At 37.8% G+C, this 17,257-nt stretch overlaps 1 protein-coding gene across 1 annotated transcript in view; it reads left to right on the top strand.

The window, feature by feature from the left end:
* GRIN2A (glutamate receptor, ionotropic, N-methyl D-aspartate 2A) overlaps positions 1-2,629 on the top strand; it is a gene marked incomplete at its 5' end in the record, with an annotated part of 42,557 nt that extends 39,928 nt beyond the window's left edge. The window contains one exon of the mRNA XM_009587195.1: positions 848-2,629. Coding sequence (XP_009585490.1) covers positions 848-2,629 — 1,782 coding nt within the window. The remainder of the gene's footprint in view (positions 1-847) is intronic.
* Between the last annotated feature and the right edge of the window lie 14,628 nt (positions 2,630-17,257).

Raw genomic sequence — 17,257 nt, 5'->3', positions numbered from 1 at the left:
ATGTGCTGAAATTACCCTGTTGAGTAAATTGGATTGTATTGGAACTGCATTAAAAATACTCTGCCCTACCCAGTTGGGGATTGTCTAGAAAAGCATATACACTTTAACCTCCACATTTTACCTTTGAACTTTATACTTTTGGCCTTTTACATGTGAAATTCTCCTAACCAATGTGGGGAAAAAAAAGTACTTTTTTCAAAGGCAAATTTCTGAGAATTACAAGTCCCCAGGGTCGGAAATGTCAACTGAGCTCACAGGAGTGACCGAAGAGGTTGGAGTTAAAAGATGGGCTTCAGCCTTTTGCTCAAAATGAACTCAAATTCAGGCTTTAGAAAGAGCTGGGATTTTTTCATATGTACTAGGATATGAAACAGAAAAGCTAAAATACAATGACTAGAAGCCTTTTTATTTCAGTGCAAGTGAAGAGTACCGTAACTTCCAAGAAAATAGCCCGACTGCAGGGTTGTTTAGAGGGGTAACTTAATCACTTGTTTAAAATAATAGAGTTTCCATTACTGAAGGTTAGTTACATTTTGTGATGAGACTAAGGAACCTGTTGGGGTCCCTTCTAATCTTCTTTTCTGGAGTAAGCAGGGGAGGCCAACACAGACCACTGGTTTGTAAAATACTGGCAATTTTTCTCCTTTACAGTTCCAACAGATGTAGCAGAAATTATTCTTCCATATCGATGTAAGGAAATGCTAAAAGGATAGATATGTACTTTTAATCTTTCCAGTCATTAGATAAGCAGTGTTTAATTCTTCTTTATTGCTAATTAAAAATAGAATGGAAGTATTTAAAATTTACACCTAATGATTTAATTTGTTTTATATTACTCATATTACAGGGTATTTACAGCTGCATTCATGGAGTACACATTGAAGAAAAAAAGAAGTCTCCTGACTTTACTTTGACCAATTCCCAAACCAACATGTTAAAACTACTGCGAACAGCAAAAAATATCAATCCTTCAAGAATTAACTCCCCCAAAAGAACAGCTGATTTTATTCAGAGGGGTTCCTTGGTTATGGACATGGTCATGGATAAGGGAAACTTGATATTTTCTGATAACAGATCCTTTCAGACAAAAGACAACTTTTTTGGTGACAACATGAGTGAACTGCAGACACTTCCTGGCAATCGACACAAGGACAATCTTAACAACTATGTTTTCCAAGGTCAGCATCCTCTCACACTGAATGAGTCCAACCCAAATACAGTAGAGGTTGCAGTAACAGCAGAAGCAAAAGTGAACTCCAGACCCAGGCAGCTTTGGAGGAAATCTGTTGAATCTTTACGTCAAGAATCTGTACGTCAGAGCCAAGGTTCCCAGAGAGAAAACGGGTCAGATGAAAACAGGCAGCTTTCAGTGAAAAGCCAAAGATACCTTCCTGAAGAGATTGTCCATTCAGATGTATCAGAGACATCAAGCCGAGCTACTTGCCATATGGAACCTGAAAACAACAACAAGCACCACAAAACCAAGGACAATTTTAAAAAAAGGACAGTAGTATCAAAATACCCAAAAGACTGTAGTGAAGTGGAACTGACATATCTGAAAACCAAACAGAGCTCTCCACGGGATAAAATCTACACAATTGATGCTGACAAGGAGCCAGGATTCCGCTTGGACACACCTCAGTACATCGAAAACATTGCCCTTCCAGAAACTATAGAGTTTCCTGATGTTTATGAAGATCACAGTGACAACTACAGGAAAGCAGAACATGCTAACAGGACTCCCTTGCATAATGAAGACAGTCTTCCAGATAATGACCAGTATAAGCTTTATGCAAAGCACTACACTTTAAAAGATAAAAATGCTTCCCTAGTTGACATGAATGATAGATACAGACAGAATTCCACGCACTGCAGGAGCTGTCTTTCCAATTTGCCCACTTACACGGGACACTATTCAAGCAGATCTCCCTATAAATGTGACGCATGCTTGCGGATGGGGAACCTCTATGATATTGAAGAAGATCAGATGCTGCAGGATACAACGAACTTATCACTTCCTGAAGAAATATATGAGCATAGTTGGTCACAAAATAATGCTCTGCAATATCATAAAAAAAATAAGTTGAGGATTAGCAGGCAACATTCTTTTGATAATATCACTGATAAATCCAGGGAAATTGATATTGGAAGACCTTCTCGTAGTATAAGCTTGAAAGAAAGAGAGAAATTTCTACAAAGTAGTCCATATGCAAGCATGTTTAGTGTTCCCTCAAGCAAACTGTTGAGCAACAAGGCCTCACTTTTAACTCATGCTCTAGAGGACAGTAAGCGGAGCAAGTCCCTGTATCCTGTTCACCCAGATGATAATCCCTTCCTGCACTCGTATCGTGATGACCAGCACTTATCTCTTAGGCGAAGTCCAGCTGATCTTTATAAACATTCATTACCAACAAGAGGAAGAAATGATAATTATTTAAGGTCATCCATAAGGTCTACAGCATCATACTCTTCCAGGGATGGTCGGATCCATAATGACATGTACATTTCAGAGCATGTTTTGCCTTACGTTGCAAATAGGAATAGCTTGTACTCAACTCCAAGGGTTTTAAATTCCTGTAGCAATAGACGTGCGTGTAAGAAAATGCCTAGTATTGAATCAGATGTTTAAATTTTCCACAAACACTTTATCTATAGGGAAAAAATAGTTGCCACCATCTTAGAGGGAGAATTTATCCTTTAACAGTATCCTGCTATGGTAAATGATACGCAAACCTCTCCCTTTCCCAGTGTACTTTTGTACATGAATAGGTAAACTAGTATGCTCTTAACTATCCTTTTAAAATATGTCTTGTTGAAAAGGATAAAAAATAGCCATTTATGTATACTTTATATATAAATGGCAAGCTGTACTGAAATAGCCCCAATATATGTTGGCAACTATGCTGTTTTGTATCTAATTATTTTACTATTTCGGTTATTCTAATTTCTGTTGCTAAGTATCATTCAATGTACTTTTGTCCTTAGAAATGTTTAATGATTTTCTAGTACTGGATAAGCAATATGGTATGCATGTAGTATGACACAGACAAAAAGAATTAGGAATGCATTTGCACAGTTTCAAAAGTAAGACTAAAAGAGAACAGAAGGCTAGACTTTCAAAAATATACTTTAGCTTCATAATAATTTTCAAAGCCAAATAACAATAATAAAAAAGTCCCCAAGCCCTGGGACCTTAGTAGACAAAATACAGTGTGTTAGCACAAAATTAGTGTATTCATTCTAGACTGACAGAAAATAAATGAGAAGGCTGTAGGCTCAAACATGTGAACTGCTGTGTACCAAAAGGAAGCCCCATGGATATTGGTTAATGTACAAATGCTTTTCTTATATTTCACATGTACTTACCATTACAAACTAAGTTCATTGAAAAGTCTGCAGTCATCTTGTCAGAAATTTCACAGCTGCCTAATCCAGAGTATATATTTTTAGATATCACTATATGGCACTTACTATGGAGCTGTGGACTTTATTAGTAACCTTGAGGCCTAATGTGTACTTAAGTTTGCATTTGCCCCTTACCGGTGATTACTCAGGGCTGTATAGTATTTCTTTTATTCCCTCACTTCCCAAACCAAACCCCAACCCACTATAGTTCTTTGTTCATAGTCTATTAGTGACATCTAATTAATTGTATGTTAATAGTATTAAAGCTGTTAATACAGTATCAAACACCGACAGCCATACGTTCAGCGTAATCAGTGCGGAGCGCAATACCATTTATTTGCATACACAGTGAAGGATCAACACCTTTCGAGGGACTTCTTCCTTCCAGAATATTGTGCATATTTGTTGAACATCAGACCGTTTTTTTTAACCTCTGCAATCAAGTCTGTTATATAAATCGAATATATGCACACATAACTAAGGAACAGTATCTTTATTATCACTTACTGGTATACAAAGCTATTCACATAACAGGGATGCATTGTTGTACGACTTTTACTTCTAGTAAAGATCAATCAGATTATTTCACAAATAAAATGTCTGCTACACACCCCTCCTCACCCCCACTGGGAAAAAAAAAAACCCACTAGATTTTAACCATAAGGGAGTGTGGAAGGGAAGAGAGGAAGTCTTTCATGAGTAGAGTGTACAGCTGTAAATTTAATTTAAACTAAAGAAGTAAATATAATTGCTAATATATTTAAATATGGAAAGCATTCAACAGGTGGTGCTCTCCCATTCTCCTGCTACTCTGAGAATTGCTTTAGGTTTTTGGTGTGGAAGAAGTTTAGATTACTCAAGCATTATTTTTTACATTTCACTGAAAAACAGTGAGCAGGGAAACCATTACCACTGTGAATTGGAAAATGTGAATATTACCCTAACTTTTCTCTAAACTGAAACTCTTTTCAATAGAATCATGCCTGTCAGGTGTAATTGTAGTATCTGCATGCCAGAGGTACAGTATGCAAGTTGTTAATTTGGAATAGCATACTGCAGACAGAGTTGCAAACAGGAGATAATATAAATGATGTATAGGGATAGACAAAATATAGCTTCTTGAATTTTGTTTACAATTTTTTTATTAAACAGATTTAAGCTGACTTTAACTACCAAACAGTCCAGAATGAGTTCTTGGTATTTACAAATATATTTGTATGTTCACCGTGATGGTGAAGGATGATATTTTTGAAGGAACGAAATGTAAAGAGATTTGGGCTTCCGAGTCCCTTTCCAGCTTCCAGAAATCTCAGTATACTTTATTCTAAGTATCTTCAGAAAGCATATCTATGGGTATCTGTACGCTGTGCAGAGCAAATATGTTTTGAGTATTCTTTATTCAACATTTGGTCATAATCACTGGCCCTGATTCACATGGTATGCTTTCTGGTTCCTCACTGGATGTAGTTTTTATAAACAGAAGATCCTCACCTGTCCTTAGAGAAATTCACATTTCTTAGGAATTCATATTCTTAGGAATAGTTGTATGAGCTAAGCCAGGCTAGGGTGTTTATGGGATGAACACTACTTTTCATGAACCAAAACCTTTTCCCAAAGACATAGGTATACTATTTGTCTTAGGTCTACAGGAAGGCAAATGCACTAAAGACATAAATGTTGTTGTAATGAGTTTAATAAAAATATTTCAGACAAATTTTGATTTCCAATCCAAATCATAATATATTAACTAAAATCTTAAGTATTTTGAACTACCTGCTGTGTTTCAGCAGGTATGGTATTTGCTGATACCATACCCAAAACTGCCATGTGAATCGCTGAGAATTCTACCAAGTGAATCATAAAACTCAGTGGTGGCTCTTGTCTTTCACATCATCTTAAAGCTCTCAAAATATTTGCTGATTGCTCCAAGTCTTTTGTATCATCATCTCTGTCTAACTAGACACATATAAGTCAATATATAGACAGGTACTGTATGTGAAGTTGTGGGAAAGAAAAATTCCCATTTACAACATTTTCTAAGTAAACTGTTGAGATCCAAATGTAAACATCCTAAACCCAGGTGGATTTATCCTTCTGTGAAATGTACAAGCAAATTAGCTATGAAGAAATATATTGCAGTGTTTGCTTCTTCCGATTTGAGCAGATTTCTGGTGACTGTAGAGATTTATTATTATTAGCTGTAAATATGCAATACAACCACCTCCCCTAAACCAAAACAAATTAAAGAGAGAGAAGACTTGATAATGTTGCACAGCAGTTGTTCACATGGAAATAAAAGATGCTGCCTTAAAGGAGAAAAAACGAAAAACAAAACACAGATGCTGAAAGTAGAGGGAATAAGAATCTGCATGCATTTGTTGTTTCAGTCTTGGCATATAATATGAGTGAATAAAGGGGGAAGAAAAGGCTACAGTGTAGGGTTGTAGGCGAGTAGCTGGTGTGGTAGCGGATGTATACGTGTAACGAAGAAGCAGCTGAGAAGTTGAAGAAAAATCTTCAACAGTAGAGCCACAAGCCACAGCTTGAGAGGCTCAGCCGTAGAGCGCGTGGAATTCTGAGTATTGCCTGAGCTTTGTTGATATATTTGCACTGACTTTCAATTAAACCGAGATCAAGACTTTCTGTATTTCCCTCTCTCTCACTCTAGCTGCTGCTATTCTTGAAGAGGAGAAAAGAATCTTCCTGCATAAGTGGCCATCCTTTCTGTACCTTTCTGGATGGTGCTGGTGACTTGTTACATTTTCCTGATTACAGCTCTAGCAGTTTGTTGGTCATTCCTATCACCAAGATTTCCTGTGACTCCAGCTGGAACTGAATCAGGCTGTAAATGATATGGGCCATTCTTGGTAGCATGTCCTGTAGTGTTACACTGCTCCTGGACGACAACTTTTGTGGAGGCAGGATATTGAATTGCTGAGGAATGGAGTAGGTACATGGAGGTAAAAACAGCTACATAGACATACCTGCCTCTTGCTTTTTTCCTCTTTTAAAGACATTGTAGAATTTCTTCATGTTTTTTGTCTTTCCCTTTTCACCACAGTAAATTTTCCTTTTTCCTTTCAAATGGATTTTGTGTTCTGCTTGTGTTTCTTAGAGCAGTGTAGCCACCCACTAACTTAAACGCATGGAAATAAGATATTTTAATATATAAGATAAAATTAAGGAAAATTAAGAGTTTTTGTGTTTCTGGAAAATTTCATTTAATGTTTTTGCAGCTTTTGCTCAGAATTCATTATTCTGCTATATAAGAAGCTCGGTTAGGAGAAAGAGTGCTGTGGACAAACAGAAACCAAATCACCGCCAGCTCACCGTGTTTTGGCAGCATCTCATAAATACATGTCTCTTTCTCTATGATCTTTCAGGAACACTTAGGAGGTGAAATAAGGCTCACAAGTGAAATCAGGAGTGGTTTTTTTTTCCTGGTGAAAATAAATCTTTTTGAATAGTTTTAAAGGAATCAAAATCTAGAGCTGTGTGTGTAGCTTTGGGTTTTTGTGCTGGAAGGCTAAGCTCTTTCTGTTGCCAGTGGGGAGAGAGAGAGAGAGAAAGCTCCCTCCGGATGGTAGTTCAGATCACTGAAGGCTTGGAAGCAGTTATGTGTGTGATGTGACCTGAAAGATTTTACCTCTCTCTGTTGACTTTTTAGAATGTATAGGCTCCTAACTTAGACATCTCAGTTAGGTGGGCTTAGAAAAGTAATGGTCTATTTACCCCCAGCCTCAAAAATCTGCTAATTAAATGTGCAAGTCAGTGCCAAGTTAAACCTTGCAGGTGCCTACAGGTTCCTGTGCTTATGCAAGTAGTTACGAAGGTAGCACCCGTCCTTTGTCGGTTTTGCAGTACTCCCAGCCTAGTCGGTATCACTGTTTTCTTTATACCGTGTGACTATCCAGCATGAAATAAAAGTGTCAGAATCTATTCCCTGTAGAATAACTTGCTATTTTCATATTTCTGCAGTGTAGCACATGCATCTTAGTGATGGGGGAGATTTTGGTCCTATTCCTTCCCTTGCTGGGTTCATCAACATAGAACAGGAATTGTGGTATGATTCTAAGGGTCTAAGAGTCAGCTTGGATTTAGGAAGGATTCAAGAGGTGGATCTTTTTGTTGTTTTACATTGCATTTAAGATGTTTGATATATAAAACCTAGTGAAAACAGATCTTTTATGGCCAAATCCTCTCTTAGTTAACATAGAACAGTAATCATCCTGTAGCTTGGCTAGATTGTGTTAAGTGTTAATCATCACATCATGTGCTTCTTTCAAGATGGAGTGTCTTACATTCCCTTGCTAAACTTTCCCTCTCCCAACTCTAGTCCTATCTTAGCTCAAAAGTCCTTTTAAAGTAGATATCTTTCCTGTATAGAGCAATCTGGTTTGCAATGTAAAAACAGTTTTCCAGGGATACACTTAAATTGTTTGTTTTACCAATGTTATTTTTTTAATCTAAACTGCCTTCCTCTTGAGAGCTGAGCCTTCAAAGCGTAACAGTGCTGAAGGGACTTCTGAAAGAGCATAAAGGCCTTTGAAAGTATGACTTTTGTGATACGAGCCATTTACTTGCCCAAACTTGCCTGTACTGTCTTACTTAAATGTATTAGCAACATGTTAGTATTTACTATCATGAGGAGGGAACGCGTTTTAATCACAGGTGTGTACTTACCTGTGGACGTAAACGCAAGTACAGACAGGTATATGGTATGATAGAGGAAAGGCTCAACCTGTTCTGGCTGGGGTCACCTGTGAAGCTGTGGTTAAATGGGAGTAGCCTCAAGACCGTCACGTCTCTTACATCGCTCTGGTCATGCAGACTCTTCTGTCTGATGTGCGCATATTGTACATAGCGTAAAATTCTTGTTGATGCTCAGCTTTCATTGTGGAATTAATCCCGTGTTCACCTTCATTGCAGCGTAGCAGCGATGTCTGTGGGATGGAGAGGTGGTTGGTTGTGCTCTCTGGTGTCTGTTGCCCTGTTAAATGGGAGCAGGAATCCTGCCTTGCTTCTCTCTGCTCTGCTGGGGAGGGTTACTGCACTCTGTAAATAAGCTCCTCATTTATTTCACCTCAGTCAAGTTTTTAATTTTTTTTTGCCCCGCTTCTCTTGACATGTGTACAGAGTATGCTCTCTAAAAATATGTGCTCTTCCAATGTCCTGCAGCTTTGGAAGTCAGGATTACACGTGTGCATCGCCCTGCAATGCAGTGAAAATGCACTTAGTTGTTCTCGCAGGATCATGAGCTTTTTTGTTACATACTGCAGAATGTATCTGCTCTGGTTGAAACTGTTTTTTTTGTTTTTAAATGAATGGCAGTCTAAAGAGCTGTAAGAATCCACTGCTGATTTTGTGATGATTTTGTCATATCTGTAATTTAAGAACCAGAAATAATATAATTAAATTACCTCACTATTTACCAGGTTTTTGTTGTTTTGCACTTAAATGACACTTTTTACTCCTTTTGCTTAATTCTTTACCTGTATTGAAATCAATGCTAAATTAGTAGAGAATATAACCATGCTGTAACGTTGTCATGCAATACCTTTATTAGTAGATAACCACACTAAATATAGTATTACATATTTAAAACAGAGATGGTTATGACTCTCCAACTCTTACAAAGTAGTGGTGATAAGCAGTTACACTCCTAGATGTTTTGTCCTTTCCCTTTTGTACTAGTATTTGTTTTCACCAATATATTTCAAAAATTATATTTCTATGTGCACGTTATAAAACTGTGAAAATAAATACGAATAAATATTGTGATACTTATTCAGTGCACTGTAAAGTTCCAAGTGAGATGATACTTTGCTTGGGAATTGATGAAGGTTTCCTCACTCTCATAAATGGTACTAAGCTTTAATGTGGGCAAATGGTAATATTTACAGTGACATGAATTTTTAATGCAGAATGTCTTGTTTTGCACTTCTAGAACTATTAGAAGAAATGATATGTTTTTCTCAGCAAATGCGTTATAAGAATACATTTTTAAAATTTGTTTTGTGCATTGCAGTACATAAGAATAGCCATTTTGAAGAGATTTGTGTTTCATTGTTACTACAGGATTCTTTAGTCTGATAATTTTTTATTGAGCCCATTTAATAATGGTGTTTAATGGCAAAAACCTTTTGGAAATACATTTTGGCTTCTGTTTCACATTGCAAACCCAGTATTTGGACTCACAGTGATGCAGCCGAAGGCCCTCACGAGGTTGCTGTGCCTCCCTGCGCTACTGGGGAAAGAGACTTTTCTTGTTCACTGTTGGGGCAAGATTAAAGGAGTCGAGAAAAAATTTGGAGGAAGTGTTGTGCAACACTTGAATGTAAATGATCTCCAAAAGTGAAAAAAAGTTAAATTGGAGGTTCAGAGTTATCCACACTAGCGGGTGGTCTGTGACAGGGTGCGGGGTGTGTGGTTTCTGGAGGAAATGATAATTTTTAACTAAAGTGATTTGAATTCTACTTAAGTTTCTAAAAGTCACTGAAAAAAACAGTTTTCTTTTTTTTTTAAAACCAAAGTCTTTGTGTTGTCATACGAGGTTTCACAGGAAAATGGGCCAAAGAATACAATTAAATATGCAAAAGGTTAATCCTATGGAAAAGGGTATCCTGTCACCTTGATATGCACAAGCATATTAATGGTAATAGGAACAATGTGTGTAATTTTCCTGTATATTGCTATGTAGGTTGCACTATTTTGAATGATACAAACCTGATATTTTAATTACCAAATGCCATAAGAAGCTGTTTATTAATAGTTTAAGCTTGTTAACCTAAATATATATACAGTATACACATGTGTGCGTGCATACATTTTCCAACCTAGTCATGTGTGAGTAATCTCCCAAAGCCGTGGGACACGTTTCAGCAGTGCTTTATTTTAAGTGATTCTCTTCTCTCTTTTCCAAACCTCCTAAATTCACAAATCCTCTAGCAGCATTTATTGTAGTGTTTGATACCTATTACAGAAGAGGCTAAAGGACTTGCTGGGATCAGGATTGCATTGTGCTAGGACACGTGAAAACACATCAGAGGAAAGTTCCTGTCCAAAAGAGCTGGAAAAGATACTCACTATAAATAACAAAGCCATAGGAAAAGGATGTCTTCTCATACTGTTTTGAAAATTCATGGCCAGAGCAGGTCTATTGGCCTGGTGACTGACTTCAAAACTCTGTGTCAGCTTATGCGATCCACACCTGGTCATTAAACATGTTACTTAAGATAGCTGAGGAAGGATACCTAAAAAACAAAAATTCCTAGGAAAGATGAGCTGGTGTGCGTACCAGTGGCTGCCCATGTATTCTTCCATACAGACTGGGCAGTTTTCAAAATCGGTTTTGCACACAGAGGCAGTATTTAGCAGTGGCGTTCAAGTCAGAATCACTTTTCTCAACACACAGGCTTTTGTGCTTGCTATTGTTGGTGATCTGGAGATTTTGACTGAGAGGTGATTGTGGTATTCAGCTTCTTTTCTAAATTTACAGTTCTCTAACCAAAACTTATGACAAAAAATACCTTGGAATCATTTGTTTGAAGTAATTCCTGAGCTTTTTTCCAAAGGGAGATTTGGGTAGTTACTAATTTTTCCACCTTAACCCAGAAAGAGAAAATTCTGTAGGGTCAAATTTTGTCTACAGTTCATTGCAAGTGTGTCTTGGAGAAGAACGTGTTTCCAAGTCTTTCATCTGGAAGAAGAAAATTTTTGGTTAGCTCGTTTTTACCCAGCCGAGGCCTGGATTCCAAACCTATGCAAAACATAGTTTGACTTAAATAGGGATGTGTGAGTGAGTGATGGGAGAGCAGATCCTTAATGCAGTCCATGCTCAGAATTGAAAAAAAACAAAACGAAACCTCATGTTGCAAAGGTATGGAAGTTGCATCATATAAAATTGTGTGCAGCTAGGAAAGAAACTAGTGTAATTTTTAATAGGAACGGTTTACAGTTTGTACTTTATATCAGCTATAATATTTTGAAATACTCTTATTCATTTCAGAACGTCCATTTTGCACTGATGAAGAACAGCTTGATCTCTCTGTCTTCACACCTCACACCTACATGCACATGCACAGCATAGCTTGTGTCTTCCCTGTTGAAACCAGAAGGTACAAACAGAATTCATTAATGTGTTAGGCAAACTCCTACCTGATTCTTAACTAAGTATGCTATTTTTATGCAAAATTTGCATCCATACATTTCAGGTTCTCTCAGAAGCACTTCACCTGTGAGTTAATAATGTTAATTTTAATTCATCAGATTCAAATTTACACTAAACCTGAAGGGCATTTTGTGCTTCCTTTCATTGTGTTTAACGATTTTTGCTGGCTTAGGTGAGACACTGATATTTCTGTGCTGCTAAACAAAAACCACCAGAAATATTTTAAAATCTCAAATTACACTTTTAAAAACATTTTTACGTGTTTACTTGAATAATATAAATTTAAGATGTTGTCCTAATTAGTCTTTGTATGCATACGTGTATATATATATAAGCTATATATAAGCTTTATATATATGTATATGTATAAAGTTTTTGGGGATGATGAAGGGCAAGACAAAAATTCAGCATTGTGACAAAGATTCTGCAACCATTTATTAACAGTTTCAAGTAATGTATTGCTATTTTGAGTTTGATTAGAAGTTATTTGCAGTTGAACTCTGAAAAATGAGATGTAACTGAAAATTAGTATTGGATCTTCAGTCGTCATCCTAAGACTGGTTTAGTTTCTTTTGTATCTTGAGAAAATAAGAGTTCACAATATTAACTTAGGATTTTGCTCAGAGAGAAAATTACTTATTAGTACAGTTGGAAAAGTATTCTTGTTCTGATGGGGGAAAAAACTCCAAGTGTACTCATTTGTACTGAGCACTAATCTACATTGCAGAAGAAGAATTTGCATTCCGTAAATAACATCTTACCAGAAATCTTGGAATCATTTGATTCCATACACAGTAAATTTAAAAGCCTATCACTTCTGTTATTTACTAGTGCAATTTACTGTAACACTCCCAAGGGTGTAGTATTTCAAACCAAAGGGCAAGTCATAAATTTCCAATTGCTAGCAAAGAATAGTAGAGATTTGAAGACCTCTTAACACCTGGGGAAATAAATCAGGATGTTAGAGTAGAAATAAAAGAATATCAGTGGAAAGGAATCAAGCATAAAATAATTAATTTTTAAGAGAATCCAGAATTTAATTATAAAATTCATAGTCTAATGGATTCTTCAAAAGAAAGGGTTTGGGGAAAAGGAGAATAATTAAAAACTAGTTTTGACATTCCAATTACTGCCTGTTTTATTAGATAGGTTTAGCAAACGGAAATGAATTTTGACACACAAGTGTCTGTACACACGCAGTTTTAACTGTCGTGTTACAGAGATACGCGTACACCCGGCTACCCCTGCGCCCATCGGTCCCTGCCTTTGAAATCCTGGTGGTAGTTGGACCTACCCAATAGCACACATTGCAGCTTGAAGGAGCTGGGAGTCACACACTTCTCGTCCATGTTACGCATACTGTCTCACAGCAGTTCACCCCGACCATATTTTAACCCAGTGCATGACTGAGTGCTAATACTGTATAAATATTTTGAAACATATCTAAAAAAAATGTTTGCTTCAAACTTTTTACAATAGAGAAATATATAATTATTATGGTTGTCTTACAAATTGTAATGTGTTCTTCATTTTTGTTAAATATGTAGAAAAACATTAGGGAATGGGGGAATTGAATGTCTGTGTGTGCCGAAATGTATATAACTATTTGGGGAAAACACACGTGCCAAGTATAACATGGTGTATAAATTGTAAATATATGAAAAAATCATTTTTCTAATAAAGATAATTTCTGCCAATTGATATGAAAATGAACAATGGTATCATTCTTTCTGTCTTCCTTGTTAAATGGTACAAGATGAAGTGTCATCTATGAGTAAGGCTTACCTTTGGTTTTTTGTTAGTAGTTGATTTGATTTGAAAGGTGTTAACAGCCACATGTTTTGAGCCATCCTTTGCTGTTAGAAATTATCTAAACGTGAAGACACCTGAAGCTAAAGCTGACAGTATGTGCTTGATGTTCCAGTTTAATTCATGAAGAGGACGGAGGCAATTAACTTATGAAAAATTCATTCAGTGCGAGGATTCTACTTTGGATGATGCTCCCTCGACAGAGGGAGCAGTAGGAGCTAAGTTAAGGACGGCCCGTTAACCTGTGGCACCATTTTCCCGTGTTCTAAAATACATTAGATGCACAAAACATGGTGGGCCTGCATGAAGAGATGATCTTGGCTGCAGAGATGCAGGAGCGTTTTGGGCAATTGTGGAGGCACCATCCAGCCCAAGGAGGAGGAGGTGTCCTGCCAAGAATGATGCCATCCCTGAGAAGAGCTGGAGAGCTGGGCGTGTGGGGTGCTCCTGGCATGGCAGTGCTCTCGGAGGTCGATCGGGTGAGGATGGGAGACAGCAAACCAGGGCGTGAGAAAATGGCAGAGATGTGACACATCTTCTGCGACTGATATCAGCAAGCTTGTTTAATGTTATGGTTAATCAAGACTTAAATCAAAATAGAGGTTTCAGTGGAGCAATCAAAATCTTTTCAAAGATTTGACCTTTTGCCTGGCCAGGGGAGCTAAAAGAGCAAGGTTCACACGGCACTCCTAAGTGGTTCTGTAGGACCCCGTTTTCCAGGATGTCTGGTCAGCTAATGAAAGTCTTCCTTTATTCCACAAAATGGGCATAAACAAACCCTTGGCAATTAAAATAATGTTCTTCGAGGCAATGGGATGAAAGTCGTTATATAAATCCACAGCATCATTCTGATAAATGTGCTTCGTGTTGAATGTAAAAATAACAGACAGGAGGTGAAAGGTTATTCACAAATGTCTCACAGGAGAACAGTCCCATTTATTTGTTCCCAAGATAAACATGACTACACAGATAATATGAGAGAGATAAAACTGGAATTCTGTCCTTAATGAGGTTTTTAATGAGTAAAGACTGCTGGGCTTATTGTCCTCTGCTAGAAAGCCATTTTAAAGGGACCCCACTCTATTTTTATCTAAACATCCCCATCTCATGAAATAAAATGAAATGTGCCCGGGTTATTGAATCTTTACCTGATCTTAAATCTTTATCTATCCAATGGACAGGTTAATCTGTTCTGCACAATAACACATGGTGATCTGAATGGCTTTGGTTCACCCGCAGTGATGACCACAAAGGCCATTTCAAGTCCTTCAGTCATGTAAAAGAAACAGGAGTCTCTATAGGAAACGGGTGATGGAGGAAACAGCCCCTGTATTCTGATCTGGAAACACCATTTTGACTCCTGTCTTCCGGCTGAAGAGCTGGGCCGGTGTTTGTGTCTGGGCTGCTCCTCCCAGCCCTACCTGCCAGTGCAGCTGATTTCTCTCTGTGCGTCTGTGAGTCATCTCAGCTTCAGCTTTGATTCCCTTTGCGATCTGGTTCAAAGATAGTCATATTCTCCCAGATTGTTCGAGTCTTTTCTGATGTGTCTATGGCAACTATCAGTCCTCTAAGACTTTGCTTACTAAAAAAAAATAAAATTTAAGTGGTGACAGGGAAACGGAAGCTTTTTAAGTCTGACATATTGTGCATAGCACTGCCAGCAGCGTTCACAGCAAACTGAGCAATTCACCCGGTATGAACACAAGTGTTTTCCTGTAATTTGGACGCAAAACCACCTGTTTTAAGGCCAACTGCTGAAGTCTGCTCGAGTCTATATACAGAAACACCATCCACCCTACTTGTCGTGGTCAGTTTTTCCCATTGATCACACTAGCCACTTGCCCCTCTGCTTCTTCCAACAGTTTTCAAACAGCATCAGCTCCCCCCTGGCTTCCACAAATTGCATTGGATCTATCGTGTGATCCTCTGCCACTGCTGGTCTTCTTCCACTCGGCAGCCTACTTCAGCAGGTATCTCCCCATGTACAGCACAGCTTGTAACTGGGTCCTTCTTTCCACTGAAGAAAGAAAATTCCACACGCTGAAGGCCTCTGCATTGATTTCCATATTTTCTCTCTAGAAGTTCCCCAAAAAGCTTTCTGTGGGGGTAATTTATTGATTGTTTATTTGTTTGTTTATTTACCACTTGTTAGCTTACAGAGGATGATCATTACAGAGATTGACTGCATTCTGCTCAAATCAGTATGCTCAAATCTTACTTATTAAAAATAAGCTATGTTTATAATGTAAGCGATGACCGTTCCTTAACTATGGCAATAACAATTTTAATGCACTGATGTTTCTTAGCATTGCAGTAGGCAACAGAGGCAGTAATATAAAAGATAATCATGATTAACATTGTTTACACAAGGTTACCACAAGTCAAAAACATTTTCCAGTGCTCCCCATGGAGCTCCAGGTGTAATTTTACGGCAATAATCCTGAAAATCCCCTTTGTGCTAAAAAAGCACAAGGTCTGGTGTTTTCTTTCTCTTCTTTTCAGAGTGGACCTTAGCCTGCTCGTTAGACGTGACACATCTAGTGAGATCATTGAACCTTTTCAAAGGCCACGTATGCAGCATGCTGGCGGTCAGGCCAGTAACATTTCACACTGTATGTAAAGAGCTATGAAAGATACAAAGAGCAGAAAATCTGCGTACAGGGCTCTAGAGAGAAGAAATACAACATTAACCAGGTTTGAAAGTCTAAGACCTTCTCAGTACAGAATTGTGTAGTTCTACTAATTACTTTGGGGACTGATGATGTTTGGCGCTTCAGAGGCTTGGTTATGGGCAGCCCTCTCCCTCCGTCCTGCACAGGGAAAAGCAAATCAAGTAGGAACCATAACAGGCATTTCTCTGTGCTCAAGGGAAAACAGAGACTTTGGACAGGTTTTACTCCCAATTTCCAGGATGGTATAGTTTTATCAGTCGAGAGGTTTGCCAAATGAAGAAAAAGCTTTTGCTGTTATATCATGATGCTGATTTTACCTTCCCCTTTCCCAGCAAGAGAAATATGGCAAATTGTATAATTCTCCTGGTAGCTGAAATGCCTCTGAGTTCCTTTACTGCAGTTATAAAAGAAGAACCATTTGTGTACCTTGGAGACAATAAAAGTAGTAGGAATGAGGATGACTAGAATAACTTTGATTTTCCGCTGAGAACAAAACTGCTGTTGCATTGATTTAGCCGCAGTGAGTGTTTCCTAACGTGGGCTTTGAAAACTGCAGAGCATGTTAATTCCTGTTACCCTTTTTATTTTATATGTAAATGTGCGTGAAGAGCTTAAATTTAAAAATAGGGGTGGGGATGATGCTGAGGGGTTTTGCTATGGAAGAAACTTTCAAATAGGACTAGACAACTCCAAGCATCCTGCAAAAAATGGTGCAAATCTCTTTGAACATGCCTCTCACCTGCAAGAACAGCTCACAGTAAGTCTTAACCACCCAAAAAAATAATTTATTAAACTCTTTAATGAAAAATCACATCTCAAATTGTTACACCATTTAGATTTTTATCCCAAATAGAAATGCTGGAATGATGTCTGGAAGATAATCAGGTCCTATTTTGCTCAGCTTTAAATCCACTGCTGTTCCTTCCCATGGACGCACTATTACCTTAGCAAATGGGAGCACCCAATGTGACCTGAACTATATTTGTACTTCTGTTTGCTTTCACTTATCTCTTCTCTGAACAAAACAGCTCTGATATTGTCACCTTCCTTCTTATTTCCCATTCTCTCTGTCTACTAACAGTTTTCTCATTTCTGTCCCTGCTAGAACATCATGGAAGTGTGAGCTGCACCTTGAACCAGACCTGCATGGTCAGCACATTTCCATGCCTTAGTTAAAAGCATTGTAATCTCCATGTTCTTT

The sequence above is a fragment of the Fulmarus glacialis genome, unplaced genomic scaffold, assembly GCF_000690835.1.
Source record: "Fulmarus glacialis isolate BGI_N327 unplaced genomic scaffold, ASM69083v1 scaffold33821, whole genome shotgun sequence".
Classification (NCBI taxonomy): Eukaryota; Metazoa; Chordata; class Aves; order Procellariiformes; family Procellariidae; genus Fulmarus; species Fulmarus glacialis.
This window is presented reverse-complemented; position numbering and strand designations above follow the sequence as displayed.